Source organism: Lutzomyia longipalpis, chromosome 1 (genome assembly GCF_024334085.1).
Source record: "Lutzomyia longipalpis isolate SR_M1_2022 chromosome 1, ASM2433408v1".
In the NCBI taxonomy this organism is placed as follows: domain Eukaryota; kingdom Metazoa; phylum Arthropoda; class Insecta; order Diptera; family Psychodidae; genus Lutzomyia; species Lutzomyia longipalpis.
In genome coordinates, this window is record NC_074707.1 from 17675716 (window position 1) to 17695778 (window position 20063).

At 34.8% G+C, this 20063-nt stretch overlaps 2 protein-coding genes across 2 annotated transcripts in view; both read left to right on the forward strand.

The window, feature by feature from the left end:
* LOC129794517 (zinc finger and BTB domain-containing protein 20) overlaps nt 1-20063 on the forward strand; it is a 104798-nt gene that overhangs the window by 80420 nt on the left and 4315 nt on the right. The window contains exons 3-6 of the mRNA XM_055835273.1: nt 11463-11801; nt 18442-18573; nt 18637-18957; nt 19901-20050. Coding sequence (XP_055691248.1) covers nt 11616-11801; nt 18442-18573; nt 18637-18957; nt 19901-20050 — 789 coding nt within the window. The 5' untranslated portion in view covers nt 11463-11615. The remainder of the gene's footprint in view (nt 1-11462; nt 11802-18441; nt 18574-18636; nt 18958-19900; nt 20051-20063) is intronic.
* LOC129794578 (uncharacterized) lies at nt 13895-15482 on the forward strand. Its single transcript, XM_055835345.1, has one exon. It carries the CDS (start codon nt 13927-13929, stop codon nt 15202-15204), a length of 1278 nt encoding a protein of 425 aa, XP_055691320.1. The 5' UTR covers nt 13895-13926; the 3' UTR covers nt 15205-15482.

Consider the following 20063-nt stretch of genomic DNA (forward strand, 5'->3'; position numbering starts at 1 on the left):
TTATATTTACGGTACATTTATTGAAAAGACTTTAAATGTCACAACAGACATCATAAATATCTCGGTTGCGGGTTCATGGATTTACTGGAGTGTATTTCACCATAGAAACGGGCAATTTTTTCATTCTTCTTGAGGTGATCTCGAGGAGCAAAAGCAGGCAGTATATAGTACGTTCTATTCGCACACACAAAGTCTCAATCTGGCGTATATACGTGAAATTACAAGGAGATCACATATACACCTCGTGAATTGTAAATTTCTGACCAATTGAACTCATTCAATAAAGCTACCCATAGATAAACACTCCATACGGCCGGAGAAGTAAAATATATGTATATATAGGTGGGGTACAATAAGATTCCGCGATGAAGTAATCAAAAAGAGTAATTCCTCCCAGAGAGCATTTATTGAATAAAGTGTTGCACATGCAAAAGAGAGGAGACACAACGATGATAGTCAACGAGCAATAAAATAGTCTGAATTCCTCACCTGTCTCACCCAATGCAAAAAACATTGCACCAAACAAGAGGAAAACAATCAACATATACATATAAAATAAAGTGAGCTCGTGTTAAATTGACAATTTAATATGCAAATATTATTATTGCCAACAATCAGCAAATTCTTCCCTTGTTAGATTTTACATTACATACAACTATCTCATGCCAAAAACTAACGAGTGTAACATGAGAAATTTCTTCTTTTGATCGTCGTGACGTTAGTCAACATTAATAAATAATTCATCACTTTAATATTCTTTTTTTATCTCACATTTGAGCGCGCGCGTCTACGAGGAGATCTAATATTTCTTCTCTGTTTGGCAGAATGACACCAAAGAAGTGCTAAACCACTTAAAAAATTTCCCAATCAATCGATCGAAAAGCGATGGCAAGCTTTTTTGCTCTATGCGTTTGTGATTCACAATTTTATTGCGAATTTTTGCTACTTTATTTTCTTCTTTCATTTCTTTATTAAAGATTTTATGAAAAAAAATACTTCTGGGAATCATTATGAGTGTGATCTTATCGACATTAATGTGTTGCCGATCTTGCAGTCTTAAGGAATAAATCTTGCGATCTTTGGTAGTTTAAAGAGAGATTCAATTTATGTACTAAAAAATAAGATAAAATAAATGAATTTAAATTAAACTGAAAATTTTAGAAAAGCTATATTACGATATCGCGATCTCTAATAGCTCTAAAAGCATAACAACCGTACGATCTTTGTACGAAACGTTTCTTAGTGACATAATGTAGAAATTGATAATATTGAGCAATCTTTGGATAAATCCTTTGAAATTGCCAAACATAACGATTTTATGATTATGTAGTTCATAAAAATAATCCGAATTCTCCATCGATGATTAAAAAAATTGAAAAATAAAGCCAAGATGGAGGCGCCTGGATAACTTCCTTTGAAAACTTCAAGTTAAAAATAAAAAAAAAAAACATTAATTTCTGCAGGACCACTCATTGACTTCAAACTGACCTGAAAGATAATAAAGAACTCTGATTTCACCCGGTGCCTCCATTAAGACTTGTTATTCAAATAATTTTAATAAAAGGAATACGATCAAGAAAAATTCTAGCGATTTTGTAGTTTTAAAGCAGAGATCGCCATATTTTGCGATCTTTTAATGTGAAAAAGGCTTTAAAAAAATTGTTTTTAAAGTTAACCTTTCGTGTTTTCTTCAATAACTAAATATTGTGTCGGTGTCAATAGCAGTTCCCATTTGCAAATCGTCCACCTAAGGAACATGTGAGAAAAATAATACACAGGGGAGCTTTTTTCCACGCGATAAGTCAGAGTCTCGAATTTCTTTTAATTTGTCTCAACAATCAATCTGATAGCAAAAGAAATTTATTTCGCCTTCTTATTCATTACGGCGAAATGGCATAAATTTTGCCACGACGAATTATTTAAATTTGCCAAAGAGGTGAGATGAACAAGGTCAAAAAACACGACATTGGTCAAAGGTTAAATAGATTCTTTACACACACAGTCGACAAAGTATTTAACAAAAGTCTCTTCAATTGATAGTTATGGATGACTTTGGACTTTTTTTGGGGGGAATTTACAGAAGACTAAATAATGGGATTTTTTGTGCATTTTTCTTAAGAGAAATTTTGCACAAGAAAATATTGAGAGAAAAAACATCCTAATAAAAAAAATATAGCTGAAACATCCCGCATTCCGCATAGTTTATGAGATTGTGAGGCAAAAAGACATGCATGATGTAAATTTCATCGTGTTGATTATCACATTGAAAAGCCATCTAGTATTGGCGAGGTGCGGAATGATGAAGAAGTGCTTTATCAGCAAAATAACATATTTTGTATTGTTATAAGACGGCGAAAAATGATGTTTTATTCATGCCATCGATAAATGCGGATTTGATGTTTTAATTCTAAATTATTGGTTGCGAATTTGATTGACCTCTTTTTTATGATAAACATCCCATGAAAACGCATAGATAAATCTTCACACGCGGTCCCCACATCTTCTTACATGGTGCGAGTGAGAGTTTGACGGTATGCTCGTGACACCATCGCAATGACTAATTTCAAATATATATAGTACACCTAATATATGTATGTGAAATCATTAAATGAAAACTAAAGCAAAAGAAGTTGTTGGTAATCGAATTGACAGACGATTAATAAATTTTTATGCAATGCAAGCAAACACTTGGACACTTCTTTGGGGCGGCTTGGGCTACTGAAATGCCTACAAGAGACCGGTTCGTGCAACTCTGTATATAAGAGAGCTTTAATTCAAATAAGTCGCAAATAAATTTCATTAATAACTTCATTGGGGACTTGTGCGCAATCACAACATGTGCATGTCGTATTGTTGTCACCAGCAATAATCTCACGAGGGATTAATGACACCTAGCAGATGCCAATGGTTTTACAGCCTAAATCCATCTAAAGCACCTCTTTAAAGCTATTCACAACAACACACCGTATTAGCAAAAAAGACCTTTAACACAAAAAGTCCTTGCCAAATTGTCGGGGTAATCGCAATTTGAATAATATCCGCACGATTTCACGCCATCACGAACCGTGTGCTGCAGCTCCCGCACTTCATTTCCTTTCCTCACCAAAGCAAAGCTCAATGTGACTTTTTTTGTACAAATGAAATCTCCTCCACCACACGACAGTATCATGTATTGAAATTCTTTCAGTTACAGAAAATATTCCTTTTGAATATTCAACTTCCGACTGTGGAGGCGACTCTAACACACTACAAAATCCAACAATCTCATCACTCTTCTTCACATCATGTATCTCCTATCCTGTGTGGAAGATGCAACCCATGGGGACAATGTGAAATGCAAAATTCTCACAGATTTCTTTGGGAGGGAAAACCGCAGAATTTTTTCCAGCAGAATGTTGCACACAACCTTGCAAACTCTTATTGAGCAAAAAATCCAATGAGGAATTTTAATTCAACATCAAATAGTACCGAAACTATTTCAAATTGCCCTCAAATTGTTTTGAAAAACAGATGTGGAAGATAAGATCATCGATTGTATTTCACGAGTTGTCCACATTCAAACAGAAAATTCCATTAAATGCAAGAAAATGAGAGCAAAATATATATTTTGTGCGCATGAATGAAAATTCAAATGTGCACGATGTCACAGAAATATTTCATGTTTGTTTAATGGATTTAAATTAATTTATATTGTATATTTTACCTACTCCCATGGAAAATGGTGCATAAAACAAAATATTTCAAATTATTTTCCAGGGTGGGAAAATTATGCTTGAAAATTTAATCTATTCCCATTCATGCAAACTAATAAAACCTTTTATTTATTGACTAAATTTTATTGGCAATATTTGATCGTTCTTTCGAACCTTAAAGGCATAAAGATGGGTAAATTTAATTAAGGTTAAAAACAGAAACACATAATATACACATTACTTAATAATTCGTTTTACTTTCCGTTATATAGTTTAGTTTTCTTGGGTAATAGCGATGCATTTCGTGCATTTTGATTAATATTTTCAAGAGGGTAAAAATAAAAATGAATTAATGGAAATCCACCAGAATACATTTTCGCAATTATTTAATTGCCCCACAAATATGGGATTAGCCATAGAATATAAAAGTTAATGGAATTTATATTCAATTTGTTCACGAAGCTTAATTAATTTTCATCAATATAGCAATCAGTTGATGACCCAACACATAAATATGTGTCTTCTTTTCTATTCAACTCAATTAATATGCGCTCTAATAGATGAATTTAATCCAATTTTCTTTTTCCTTAAACGGAGAAACGTGCTCGGATTAATGGTCACAAAAGAGCTATTCTGAATTTACCTCATTTTGACTTTTTTTTTTTCAATGGGCCCCATAAGTGTGACTCTGATGTCTTTTCTATAAGTTTACTCCAAAAAACATATTTTGCTTCTGTGAAAAAGAAGCGACGACAAGACATCAAATCACTCTAAATCCCATTTCTTTCTTTCATTTTATTTTATTGTGATGCATTAATTTTTTTTTTTAAAGAATGGAAATAATAGAATAAAAAGTAAATAAAGAATCTGCGCGGGGATTAATTTGATACGATTTAATCGTACTGAATGGCAAAACTAATAAAATCGCCTCGCTTACGACCAATAAATGGGTATAATGTGACAAATTCTCAAAATGATCCACCCCGTAACAAAAATTCAGCACCAAATTACAAAATCATTAATCAATTTGCTTGTGTGGCGCGAGAGAGATTTGGGGAATAAATTTAAATAAATATTAAGTCTGTGGTATTTTAAAAAATCTCAAATTGAGTGAAAATTCAATTTTATGCAGAACGCTATAAGGCAAATTTATGACTCTGCAGAATTGAAATGTTTTAATGATCATTTTCATTTTGGTGGTATCTCACTTCGCGTATGATATGGTGCGCGCGGGGACAGCAAAGAGAAAATAATGGGTTAAGTGTTGTGAGAAATTTTTCTGCATGATGAATTTTTAGTCACACAGCTCTTTTTTTTCGCGCATATGTGAACCATATTTTCACATCATAAAAAAATTAAAAGATAAAAAAGAGTTGAGCACTCATATTTGATTAATCAGGATAATAGCGGTCTGTCCACATTTGAGATGGATTTTTATGAAAAATTGCTCACATTAGAGAAAACCCTTCAATCACGTGCCTTTCAGGTATACACACAACACTCTCGCGCGCGGGCACACACAGATCAATCGTGCCAATCTTTCGCTCATCCATCAATGGCAAATAAAACGCGTCTAAGTCAGAATGGGGATAAGGAATGCCGTCGCTCTGAGATCTCGTTCTGCGATGCGTTCTGTCCCATTTTATCACCTGACGGAATCTCTCCTTCACCCGCCAAATGTTCTTTTTTCCCATATCCCCAAAGTCAAAATAATATGCAAAGTCATCACGCAGATAAATTCACTAATTTACGACTAGCCGTTCTTTCTCATTCTTCCTTTGCATTCTTTATTGTTTGCGCTTCTGAGTCAAAGATTGGCTTTATATTGCAAAATATTTCTGCAAAATATAAGAGAGGGGAAAAAAGAAGAAGAGACACACACCATCTTCAGTTGATGGATAAATTGCCAAAAATTTAATTTTTGAGCTTTCTTATGCTATAATCTGACTTGAAGACTACAAGTAATAATAGAGCTTTTAAAAAGCATGAATCACTTTTTATATATCTTTGATCATTTCATTCAACAGCAGTCGAAACAAATATTGCTAATTTTAAAAGAGAACCATTTATTTGAAAGCTTCATTCAGAATTTTGAGAATCTTTGAATATTATTTATAATTTCTTATTAAAGCTTAAAATTCCAGAGCTTTCGTGTTCTAACCTACTACTTATAAGAATATCCAGATTTTTTAGAGGCGAAGAAGTTTATTCATTTTAATATAAGCCATGACCTCCTTCGTAGAAACACAAGGGACGAACGGAATTAGCAGAAAAAAATCTACAAAGATTTACTCAATGATTTATGAAGCATCGTCTTCAAGCTTTCTTCTCTAATTGAGTCCTAACAAGGATTTTCTATGCTGTATTTTTTAAGAGATTCTCTTACTTTTTTTGGCATTTTTTTTCAATTTTTATCACATTAATACAGCAAAAAATGATATATCTGACAAATTCTTATTGTTTTCTGATCCTTTGAAACCTTACGCGTGTCCCAATTGTTCCCATTGAATGAGATCATGACCAACATTGAACCGAATAAACTCCTTCCTTTGATTATCGTCTTCAGCAATTCCTCTTTCCCATCATAAAGAAATAAAAAAAAATGATTTATTTAAAAATTTACTTTTCAAATGAAAATTAATTTGAAGGTAATTTTTTGGCAATCAATATAAAACAATATTTGTTATGTGGGAGAAGGTGTGAGATTTCTAATAAATTCTCACTCACCTTCAAGAAATTTGTTCCGCCAACACTTCATCGATCACCATCGCATCTCATCAGCCCAATTGAGTGCGATAAAGAAATTTCTTATCGTCCACACTCTCATCACTATTTTCCCATCTTGTCTGGGGCAAATTCTCCTTGTGCGAAAAAAATCTATGTCTGGGAAGACCGCGCGAGATAAATTACAAGTCTTTCGAGGGAACTATTTGTTTAGCCTTTGTTTGCTTAATTCCTCTGTGGGTCATACTCTTGCGTGCCTTCTGACCTCCGTGTGCTCTTTTTTGTCGAATTTTCTAATTACACTCTTGTCATCGCGCATTCATCAGTCATCGGGGAGCGCAGAAATTTTCATTGTGTATGCCCACCTCTTTTTTTTCGGGGGGAACGAAGGAAAATTGGATTGAAAATTGCGCGAACAGACACAAAAGTCAAGAAGAAGATTCTCTGCGCATGGTGATGGTGATTGAAGAGGAACAAATAATTAAAATTCAATTAGATAAAATGATAAATTGGCACATGGAGTCTCTTTACACTCCCCCCCCCCCCACACACTCCGCGAGGCATCATCGGCATACACAAATTCCATGGGAAGATAATTGACTTCTTCGATGTATGACTATGAGAGCCTCCTTGGAGTACATATAATTAAATTAAGATGAAATTGGAAATTTTCTCTCTCTCACACGTCTCCACATAACACAACGCAGAGGTGCGAGCTTACCGTGGAGCTTTTTTAGAGGAGCCACACACACAAATTGCCTAGAGACAAAACTTCTTTTTTGCATTTGGGCGTGGCGAAAAGAGTCCCACAAACATTTCATGTAGGATCGCGATGGAATGAAGTGAAAAAATAAAAATAAAAAAAGCCAACATATAACCATCGGTTTATATTGAAAAATATTGATTGCAGGCAATCTGTGACGCACAAGATCGTTGCACGCAACTCATGCCATACCACAATTCATGCATATTAATTTTTATATCGCGTACACTCTGACCACTGTGGATGGGATAGAGAGTAGGAGAAAAAGATACTTTACGAGCTCAAGATTGTCTCTGGAAATGTCTCGGAGGAATATTAAAGGTTCCGTACGGTTACCATGAGTGGGGTAATAAACGATGGAAAGTTTTAATCTCGATGGGGGAATTATTTTTGCGAAATAGAATATAAGTGAGAATTGTAGACAATTTCTCGCATCTATGGCGCACTGTATTATACATTTCTTTATATTTTCTCTCGGAGCAATTTCATTCAAAAATGAAAAGGCATTCACGGCTCTTCCGCTTCTCGAAAAAAATGCATATCCGTTGAAAAAAATATTAAACAACCATCGCTGCTAATGAGCGGCAATCAATACAAGAATATTTGTTCTGGCAGGCAATGGAGGAAGAGAGAAAAAATCAATAATGAATTAATTAGCAACTTTTAAAAGGAAATTTCACTTGAAAAGCAACGCAAAAGGAACCACCTATCGAAGACATCCCGCCAGCTAATTAACTTTATTGAGTGGAACTGTGCACTGATGATGAAAATATTTTGAGATTTTCATTAAAGGCTAATTACCTTTATTCACATATTTTTTTCAGCACACACACACACCTGAGAAATTGATAAGAGTCACTCATTTCTTTTGCAGAGTATTAATTTTAATTTGACCATCATTTCCGCAATTTTATCAACTCACTGTTGTAATTGCCATCAATAATTTTTTTTTCAACCATAACAAGATTTTCTGGCTGATCAATTTTCTCCATCATTTTCTTCCACAACGGCAGCGGAAGACAATTTTGTGTCCACTAACAAGGGTACGAATATTGAATTCTTAACAAGATTTTTCTCAAGAGAAGCTCGTTGGAAAAAAAATTGGTGTATTCGGAAGAAATTTCAAAATTAAGTACCCCTGATTTTGTCAATGGAATTTTAAAATTTAAACCAATTCTCAATTATTGGTGTTTAGCAATAAAAACTCTTTTGAAAAGTTGCTCAAACAACAATTCTTTTCCGCATGAAAAAGAAGAGCTTTTAAGCTTTCATTATAGATATTTTTTTCAATAATAATTCCATTAGTGAGTCAAATATGTCTTCCAGCTCTTTTGTGGGTTTTCTATTTTTTTCGGAAATGTTTATGAAAATAAGAGGAAAAACATCAAACAAATAAAAATTAATTGATGAATTTTGTTGTGATAACATTATGTGGGTATTTTAACAATAAACGAAAGTGTCATTAATTAATTTTAAAACATCTCTTTAGAAAACAATCAAATGCCCATAATTTTGTTTCCTCCTACCCCGCACTAAAAAAAAACAGCCAAATGGTTGTTTTTTTTATATTTTTGTAGACAAATTAGTGAAATGAAAAACGCATTTAAACACCTGAAAAATAATATAAAATTTATTGGATGGTGTGGGGTTTTTTTTTCATTCGCAATGATTGTCGTCAATGAAGTTGAAAGGAGAAAAACCAGTGAGAAATCTTGTGGTGATGGAAGAATTTCAGTGTCTTTCATTGTCAATAAAAATTAAGGCTCTCAACGAAGGTATATTTTCCATATAATGGAAGAGACTCTCAAAAAATTTTCGCATTAATTTAATTAAATGCTTGTCGTGGTGATTTCTCGTGAAATTCGAGTGAGAGAGATCTCTTTGGATTCCCTAAATGATCTCATCCACACACAATCTTCATACACGGCTGATGTTGATTGAATGTGATCCACCCAATATTTTGATGTCTAATTCAGAGCTCGCAGAAGGAGCGGCAGAGACGAGAAATTAATTGAATAGGTATGTGATTGAGTCCGGAACTCAATCAATTGTGAAGAGATTCACTCAGCTAGTGCCTTGATTGCCCTACAATTTGACTATGGAAAGAAAAAAAATAACTCTAACCACGAACTCCATAAATACTCAACAAAATACTAAGTCTTATGGGCTTCTTCGGCTGCGCTGCTACTCCATCGATATTGTGTTGTTGAGCCAATATGGGGCCAACGGCAGCGAACAACTATTAATCATCGACCACCAGCTCGGATATTAATTTGAAACTATTAACTACGTTTAGTTCTACATTTATCCATTACAAAATTTTTTAAAAAGCCACCATCGCGCGGAGGGTTACATTTTGAGGTGGAGGACGCATCGTTTTGTGTGCAATCCTCGCTCACGGTGGGAGTCAAAAACGATAAATCTACCATTTACATATTAACTATTTACGCTATTTACTATACATAGCCAAACAGGCACGTGCAGGATATAATTTTCCATATATTCATTGTTTTTATTTCTATTTTAAGTAAAAAGGTAGTTTTTTAGCAAATGTTTAAAGTGAAATATGCGTGAGATTTGCACATTTTTGAGACAAATCTATCAACATTTTTCCTCATAGTTTTCCCATCAGAACAATGGTAAAATTTGTTTGAGAACTCCCGAAAATTATTCTAATCAGTTTGTTCCTTTCTGAACCTACAAATTATTCTCAAAAATCTTTCTATTTAATATTCCTGGATGCATTTGATATTATTTTCCTCATCCTGAATGAATTTTCAAATGAAACAAATGAAATAAAAGACAGATGATAAGGACACCCCGGATGCTCCATTATTTTGGGCACCAATCTGTATATATTTTGTACTTTAAATGTAGTCAAAACCATGGCGAACTTGTGGAGATATTAATTGCTTCGCCATGGACAGGGCGGCACTCACCACACACCGCACAATTGCACATTCTCTCCCTCTCATTGAGGCGACCCACTTTCCCACCAATATGCTTTCTGCCCGCCAGAAAAAAGGTATCGCGAAAAACGCACCATTGCGCCAAATCCCAGCACCGAGAGCAAAATTCATCTGCACCAACCTGACACCTTGTCACTCTCTCGCGAAGCACCGCATATTGGTTGGGGATTATTAATTGCATGGTACGGTGCAGCTCATTGACTCTTTTTTTTGTTTCTTTATCCCCCCAATATGCCTCTCAATATACAATCACCCAATATCGAAACTCCTCTCATGTCCAACATGAATGGCTGTCACGTTGCATTTTGGCGAATCTCGCACCCAAGTCGTGCAAGAAGTTCGACATGAGACAAAAAGGCCAAATATCGGATTTCTTTGCCATCTCCCCCTCGTGCGAATCCATGTGAAATGCAATCAATCATAATTTTTGTGAGCAAACATTTGTAGGTTTGACTTGCTGTTTTTTTTTCCTTCTTTTTTTCATTTTACTTTATCAACTCTCCACTGTGGTCGAGATGGGTCTCAATATGGGGGAAAAGAGTGCCAAATTCCATATTAAACTTTCTTCTCCACAGACATCGCATTTTTTTTTACCACACAAAAGCCACGTGAGAGTGGGAAAATTCCAAAATGGAAGCATATAACAATTTGTAAACTAACAATTAGCATAGACAGATGAATATTTGGATGGTCCAGAAGTTATAATTTAATCAATCAATCAACGCAAAAGACGTTATGCGCTCCCCAAAAATTTGGTTCAATTTGTGACTATGAATTTTGTGAGAATTTTTTGTAGGTATTAACTTTGACGGGCAGTTAGGCACGTCAAGTTAAATTTTTATTAAAGAATGTTTAAAAAGTCTGAAATAGCGTGTTAAAGGGATGGTCCAATATGGAAAATTAAACACTTTTGTGGGAGATTTTTAATTTAATTTTAAAGAGAAGGAATAATAGCTTTAAGAAATCTTTAAAGTCGTTAAATATTGATTATTTATCAATTATCAATATTGATTATCCCTTATTGAAAGTTTTAAACAACTTCTTTTAAAACTTCTAAAATTTCATTTCTGACTAACTAACCCAAACTTTACTTTAAGGGCATAAAAATGCCATAAAACGTCCTTACTTTCACAAAAACTGAATCGATTCGATTAAAGAAAAAGCCTTGGAAGTTCCTGTGCAAAATTTATGTTGAGAATTAACTTTTCTAAATAATTTTGAAGTCAGACTTTGTGAAAATCTCTAAATCTTTAATTCAATCCTTAAAGTTGAAACAAAACTAATTTATTTTATATCTTCTCTTTATCATTGTAGATTAAGAGATGTGCCATCAGATGTGAGGGGTGGTTGTAGTGGCAGAAGAGAAATATTTTTGCTGAGTTCAAAAAAAGGATTAAGCACTGAGTCGTCTATGGATAGCCACGGAGGGACGGAGAGGAAGAAGTCGAAGAGCTCCTCGCGAATGTGATGTCTTCCACGAGTATGGATATTAGTGAAACCTTCCGGCCGGAGGATTTGTCGAAAACAGACTTCTTCGACTTTGTCTCAGCATCCACACCACAGATGGGCATCGGAGTGGGTGTGGACAGGCCTCCAGGTGTGGACACAAACGGCGCCAGTGGAGAACACCCGCCCCTTCAAGGATACGATCAAGTAAGTTTGCAAAAATCTTTTCTGGGGGACATTCAAGGCTCACAATTTGCCAGTCAGAATCTCAATGAAATCTAATCAATCAGCAAATTATACAATTTTTTTTATCTCTTTGAATTAATGCAACGAGCTTCTTTCCGCACAAAAAATAATCAATTATTTCCAGATCATTTCTTTGCATGATCGGCATGATCTTTTTTTGTGGAATTTAGCATTTCAAGGGCGTTTATGCATTGCAAAAAATCTTAATGAACTACATGGTATTTTTATGTAATGCTTAAAAGTACGTATAGATATCAATCAGGTATCAGATATCAATCAATCAGCCCTGGGGTGATATTATTTATATAAAACAACAGACGGTCCTTTAATACCGTCTATTTCACCTGGAAAATACATGGTGAGGCAATTGATTTGTGCCATTATAAAAAAAAATAAGATAGATAATTGAAATGTCTCAAAATGATAAGAAAGCCATTTAATTCAACGAAATAAATGACTGAAAATCAGTAAAAACTGTGAAAGTCTTTAGAGTAAAAATAAACTCAATCTATATTTTCCATAACTGTCTCATTGATATAGGTATGTAGGTATGCTACATATCAAATTTCCGGTACAATATGAAAGTTTTTTTTTCTCCAAAATAAAACATGACCAAACTCACAGCAATAGTGTGGTACATGGATAGAGAATATCTATCGCAATTGGACGTCTCTGTGCTGATTTATTTTAACATGGAACCCATGCCAGAGGAGTAGAACACGCGCGCACCAAGAAGCTGAGAAAAAATGTGGTCAAATAAAAAGAGGTCCATGCAAAGAATTCAGAGCATTTTTCTCAACCCCTCCCACATTTGATGAGGCGAATGATTAATGAAGCACCAAATGGCTTCTTTATCTTCCAACCTGAATCTTTTTTAGTCTCTCCCGCCTCGCGCTCTGACGCACTGCGCCCGTGTTTAACGATAATGGCTTAATAATTCGGTGCGTTTGCCGTGGACATGCTGAAATATTACAACACTTCACCTTTATGGGCTCTTGTTGCGAATAGCATTTACCCATTATTGGAAATTAGCCAAATTCATTTTGCTCTCAAAAAACTACATATAGGTAATGCCTCCGAGACACTCAAGCTCCATCAGAGAGCATTGTTCTATTGTCTCCCAAAGCGAGATCGTTGGTGGGTTTTCCTCTATATATAAAAGCTTTATTCATAACGTAAGAAAATATTTCTCGAGGCAAAAAGAGCGTGGATTTCAAATTAAATAACGCGGTGCATTTGGTGGCTTTTTGGGGGTGGACTGACGCATTTTACATCGCGAAATATTGGAGCAAAATCCATAAATTGACTCTACGAGATTTCAAGTTAAATTTATGGTTAACAAAATGAAAAATATGCTCAACGAGCATTAATAAGCCAAATACCGCGGAATGTTTCATTGATTTACTTAAATGAACCTCCCATACCATTGGGTGATTCCGCAAGGAATGGCTCCAAGAAAATATTAACTGTTACTCCCAATAATTATTTATCCAAGCAATTATAATTCCATTTTGGCGCGCAATTAATAACAAAACGAATTAATTGAGCGAATGTTTGGAGAAAATAAATTTTTGCCAAATAAACCAATTTATTTTCTTTACTTGCAAATGATCTTTGTTTACTTTTGTAATTGGGAGATAATCCCAAATTCTCACGGGAAAGTCCTCAAAAAAAAATTTTAAAGATTTTAATAAAAAAAATCTTTAAGAAAACAAAGGTTGATGGGGCTATTTTTGAAATTATTCCAAGAATCAAATTAATCCCAATGATTTTCTTCTACAATCTTAAGTCATTTCTTTTATTTATAACTCATCGATTAGATAGACTAATTTGGGTAACAAATCATTATTTTTTGCATTCCGACTCGCATTATCAGCATTTTTTTTAACCCATATGCACCGGATTGTTTTGAATTTTGACGAAAATGTATCTTTATTCCAAAGTCTTTTCGAATTTATGTAGTTAAAAATTCATTTTAGATAGTAAAGGGGTTAATTTGCCTTTGAAGCGATAAGGTTTTAAAAATCATGTTAAACGAAGAAATGTCTGCCTTTCTTCGAAGAATTGTGAGAGAGTTTGGTGTAAAATGTGGAAGAAAAATATTTTTCTCACTTTTTTGCTGATTTTTGCTTCAATTAGTGAATTAACTAATTGTGAAAAACAACCGAGCTATGATTTAGACATAGAGGAACCACCGGTTATAAAAGAAGATCAAAGACTGGCTCAGTGCTCAATTTTGTGGTTTAATGTTGGTGATCCACAGCCATTGTTTCTCATACCTAATACAACAGAATTCTTCGTACCTGTGCACCCAAATGGGATAATGAGACTCACAGCTGGGCAACAAATAGAACTCTTCTGCTCATCATACTTCCCTCTGTTTGGCACCAACGTTCAAACTATCTTCGCTTCGTGCGTGAGTGCGGACACATTCTCAGTGAATGGGCAACATCATCAAATATCAAGCCTCACATGTGCAGACCATCCAATTCATACAGCTAGGAATACGGGGATTCAGTGCCATGGAAGTGGGAGCCGTTTAACGGAAATTGGTTTTCCCGTACATGGGAGATTTTTCCATCTGTACGACGTATGCCACAACACGGAAATATCGACAACCTACTACAGTCACTTCTGGCTCAGGCCTGGCAATCAGGGCTTCCAAAGGGGTTTAGTCAGACCATCTTTCCTGCAGTACGACCACTTCCCGAGCAACATAGACGTGGACTACATGTACCGCAGGAATACCCAAAGGCAGACATTTGCAGAAATTCTGCAGGATCAACAACTAGCTAATGACATAATTCACCCATCGAATGAATACTTCCTGGCTCGAGGACACTTAGCAGCTAGAGCTGATTTTATCTTTGCGAACCATCAAAGGGCATCATTCTACTTCATCAACGCTGCGCCACAGTGGCAGACATTCAACGGTGGCAATTGGGAGAGGATTGAAGATGGAGTACGACGCTTTGTTGCTGATCGTGGCATTGAAGTTGAGGTCTTCACAGGGATCTGGGGGGTTTTACACAAGTACGACATTAATGCTAACCGACAGCCACTAGTCTTGGTCAATGACTTAGCTAATCCTCGCATTCCAGTTCCTAAATTCTTCTACAAAGTTGTCTACGAACCAAAAACCTCATCAGCTATTGTATTTATTGGGGTGAATAATCCTTATGCAACGTGGCAGGAAATTACCAATGAATACATTTTATGCAGTGATGTAGGAGATCGAGTGAATTGGGTCAACTGGGACAGGGAGAGACTTTCCCTCGGCTTTTCCTATGCATGTGAATGGCATGATTTTATACGAGAAGTGGATCATTTACCCAATTTGTGGGTGACACAGTTGCTGCTGTAAAAACCTTTTTATTTTCCCTTTTTTTTTTAAAGTAAAATTCAAGAGGAAAATAACTGGTCAGCGTAGGAAAATTGTAGTTCAGTTTAGAATTAACAGAATTGTGACTTTAATTCTGGAATGAGATACAATTTTCCTATGCTGATCTGTGGAAAATCGATTATCTGGCTTTTTCTTTTAGTAAAAATCTTTTAAAAGAGCTTTTTTTTTGTCTAGAAGATCAAAATGAGAAATATTTTTCCTGAAAATTTTAATAAAATTTATCCTTAAAAGAGACGAAACGTGAGTTTAGTTTTAATTTTGTTCAGTACTCCTTCATCTTCCCGATGCTTCGATTCTCGAGAATTTTTATTTTGAAATGGGTCAACAATTTTTTCTGGCGAAAGGAAACTTTCAAGAAATACTTCGTTAATCAGCTTTTAAAAAATTAGTTCCTTTTTTGTAAATTAAACAAAATGAATAAATTCTTACTTTTTAATGATAAGTAAAATCCTCAAATAAGTACATTCAGGTTAAATCGTCATGCCGTGACGATGATGAGGTGAAGAGACCACTCTTGAGCCGCATGATCACCTCTGGAGGGAATCTTGTGTGCAATCAATTAACAACCGGCTCTCTGCTAGAGATTCCTGGCAACCTCTAATGATGTTGACTTGGTGCACTATTGACACTCCAAAGCTGATTGAATGGGAAATCAACGGAGCACAAATGCAGAAAATCTCATCGTTGCATTTTCGCGAAAGCAATCAATTAGAAGCAGGTGAATCCCAGATGAGCTAGTCGATTTGTAACGTAGAGCATTGAGAACTAAAATCAATTTACAACTCTTCACGTGTCTCAATGTGGAATGCGCGCCGTACTATCGTCCTCCATTGAGCGACTTTTTTTTTAGGCAACCCATCTGTGGGATAGTACACGCGCTTTACGGAGCAATATTTAATTGTCTTAAAGTCCTCCATTTATGCTATTTGCAATTCCCTCAGAGACTAATTCACCGCACGCGGTCAATTCCCGGACCGTACGATCGAGAGGTAAATTAATACTTTTTTTTCTCTCTCCGCGCAATCTTTTTACCTCTACTAAACCAACGTGTTATTGATTTGCAAGCACAGCATCAAGTCTATCGCACGTGCCTCAAGGCACGTTAGTGCAACAGAAGACACCAGAAGAGATTGAATTTAATAGATGCCCATTTGCATCGATGTAAGTTAAAATTCCTAAAGAAATTCTCTCCCCTTGCACTTTGTCCGTGCAATTGATCTTTGCGATCTCTCTCTGCGCGTTGTGTATACAGAAAGCAAAATACCTGTGAGGAAACAAAAGAGACTTCACTGTGCCAAAGAAGCGAGGAACCCCGCAATTGATACACACACACCATAAATATTTAGTGATGGTCCCCAAATTTATGTTTACTCGAAAAATTAATTGCAGCATAAAATAAAATATTGATAACCGATCATTTTGTGATGAATAAAAATTTTTTCTCCCCCCGAAAAAAGCAATAATTGGAATATTATTGGAAATTGGCCATTGATCGAAGAATATGTTCTTTGGGCATCATATTCTTGAGGAATTTAATGATCATTATTTGCAATAAAATGTCTCCTGAATAATTTATCACACATGAGCAATTAAAAATTATATGAAGTGATTTTTATTGGTATTTGGGGGACTTGGAGAAAAAAAAAGTTGAAGGAAAAAAATGTACAAAGATTTAAAGGCGGCATTATAAGAAAAAACGCACACTCACACTTTTTATTGATCTCACAGAAGTTTAATTGCACATTAATGGTATTAATTGTATTTTCGCATATTTTGTCATTTATTGCATGCAGCTAATTCTTTATTCAAGAAACGTTGTAAACTTTGTCTCCGCAGAAAGAAGCATTAAAATTCATTTGGGGAGGTGTTTTTTTTCTTCGTTTTCAAATGAAACTTGATATTTAATAAGAAAATTTTCTAAATACATCAACTTAGACACTATCATGTGTGAGATTTCTCTCGTTGTGATTTATGCTGAAGATAAATTTCCTAATGAGGTGACCCAAAGTGTTTGATTTAAATCGTCATTTGATCACAAACTTCTGAGAGATAAAACTTCTCAATCACACAGTTAAGTGGATATAATTACAAGGAAAGTTATTAAATGGGAATCAAATGACATTTTTAATCGTCATTTAATGCTCACTAATAGACCATCTCGTAGAATTACCCGCTGATATTTTACAATTTCAGTTAAAAGTAGTTGCGAAGCTTGTTTTGTGTTCTTTAATTGGAAAACTTTTCTATTACCTTTTAATTTATAGATATTGAATTGTAAAATTATTAAGAAAATTTGTGGAGTGGATAGTTTGATTCCCATGGTAAAGCAAGAGTACAAGATCGCGTCATTTTGTTTGCCTGAGATTGGAAGATCGCATGAGTTTATGGCTGAGATCGCACAAATTATTGACTGAAATTCCAAGATCGCATTATTTTTAGAGCCTATTTTGCAAGATCGCGTGTTTTTATTTATTATTAGATTGCAAAAAATCATGTTTTTTTTAAATCTAAAGATCATTTTCGCTTTTATTCTCTAACGTTCCATGATTTCAATGATTTCCAAGATAGCAAGATCGCTTTATCTTTTTTTTTGCTGAAATTATTAAATCAGATAAATGTTTTACTGATATTAAAAGATCGTATGTTTTTTTGTCGCAATCGTGGTTTTCTTGAATTATTGGCTGTATATGTAAAATTTCATGAATTTTTGACACAAATTGCAAGATCGCATGAATTATTTTGATAAGATCGCCTAATCTGTCATATTTGTTGAAATAAATCACGAAGATCGCATGAGTTTTTGGCTAAGATCGCGCGAATTACGGGCTGAAATTTTAAGATCATATAATTTGGAAAATAATAAGAAATTTTAAAAGAAAGAACGATCAAACGAGTTTGTAGTTCAAATTGTAAATTCCTATGATTATTTTGAAGAAATTCCTATTTTTTTATAAGATTGCAAGATCGCAAAAGAAACACCATGAGGATCATAATAAATATTCGTTTAATAAATAGCCCCTTGAGTTGATTTCATTTTATAGACCATTTAATTTACGATTTTGTTTCAATAATTAATTTTTTCCTAATAGTCTATTATCAAAAAAAAAAATTCAGTGAGATTCTGACCAGGAAATTAATAAAAAGATTTTATTTTAAGTTTTTTGTTTCTAATAAAATCTTCTGCTTTGTGTTTTATAGTTCTGGGGAACAGATAAGGATCCAAATAGATTGGATCCAGCCATTTTTGAGGACCTCAACCGCTTCTATTGGAATCAGCAGGGCAACACAATGTCCAGCACACCGAATTCCATCACAAATACAGACGGACAAGTGAGAAGGAACTAAACCACTTTTGTAAAGTATAAGAAATCTAACCGCGATGTCCTTTTGCAGATTTACACCTTAACAGTATTAAATAATTCGGAATCATGGCTGCGGAAGGATTCAACGCAGGATCCAGCAGTCACACAACCACTCGATTTAGACACACTTTTAGGGAGTTTTCCGGGGTACATAAAGTCTGAGTATTCATACGAGGACAGTGGCTTCGGCACTGAAAAGACAGACGATCTCCTCCTCCAGCAGTCCACACAGCCATCGGTCTCTGGTGCAGTTACCGTAAATAGTACAAATGGAGGCAATAGCGTCGTGACGGCGGCCTTCCAGAACAACAACAACGACTGGCAGATGGCTGATCACAACAACACAGAACAGGTGAGTCTCTTCACCCCATATCCTACCACCTCAACAAAGCATTCATTATGCAGGCAGATTCACAGCCACGCGGAGATCTATGCGCGATTATTATGCAAGTGAAACTAATAGATTTGCAAATTATCTTGCATTCGGTTTTATGGTGAAATAATTAAATAGTAAAGTGTGGAAAGTTATTTGAAAATGTTTAACGATTTTATCCCACTTTTATGTTCATTTCTTTTGCATATGAAATTCTTGGGAGAATCTCTCGTGGACATTTTTCGCGAGAGTGGCCCCAAATCTGATATGAATTAACGACTTATCACCCGAAGTGAGGGGCCCCAAAAGATGTTTATTCCGCCTGTAAATTGCAATCCCAACAAATTGCTGAAATTAGTGATTAAAGATTCCGTCAAGAGATCAGTGGCCGATAGGTTGGGTTACAACTAATTAAACAAATTGGCCTAAAAAGTAAATCTAATGATTAAAATGTCGAAGAAAGCACGTTTTTGCAAATTAATTGGATAACTTGAGATTTTTTTTTCTTGAAATATAGAAAATTGCGTAAGACTGTGAAGGAAAATTCCGAAGCATTTTTCATAGCTAAAGAAATTATTAAGAAGTTTTTTTTTATTCGTTTTAGTCGTTACTTTTCTAACGTTTAACATTTCTTTTATATTTTTTAACGGCTCTTATCTAACGAGGTTTTTATTCTAACATTTGACATTTTTCAGACACTTTGACGTTTCTTTTCTAACGTTTTTCTTAACCCTTGGTAATAATTCCTTTTGACCTGTAAAGGATCATTACCATTACCTAGCTTGTAATCTTTTGTTTTCGTTTTTAGGGAAAATTTTTATGCAAAATTTCAAAACCTGAATTGAATCAATATTTAAAAAAAAAAACTAAAATAAAAAGTAAATTGAAATAAAGATAAACTTATTTTTAAAATATTTTTTAGGACTCTCCGGAATCGCTGTTGAGGAGCGCTTTGCAGGGGAAAGGATACGCCAAAGGACTCCAAGTCCAGAATGGCATTACGATAATTCAAGCTGGGAATGTGGGGAAGAGTGATGAGGAACTCCGGAGAGCACTCTTTTCTCCTGACCAGGTAAATATCCTTC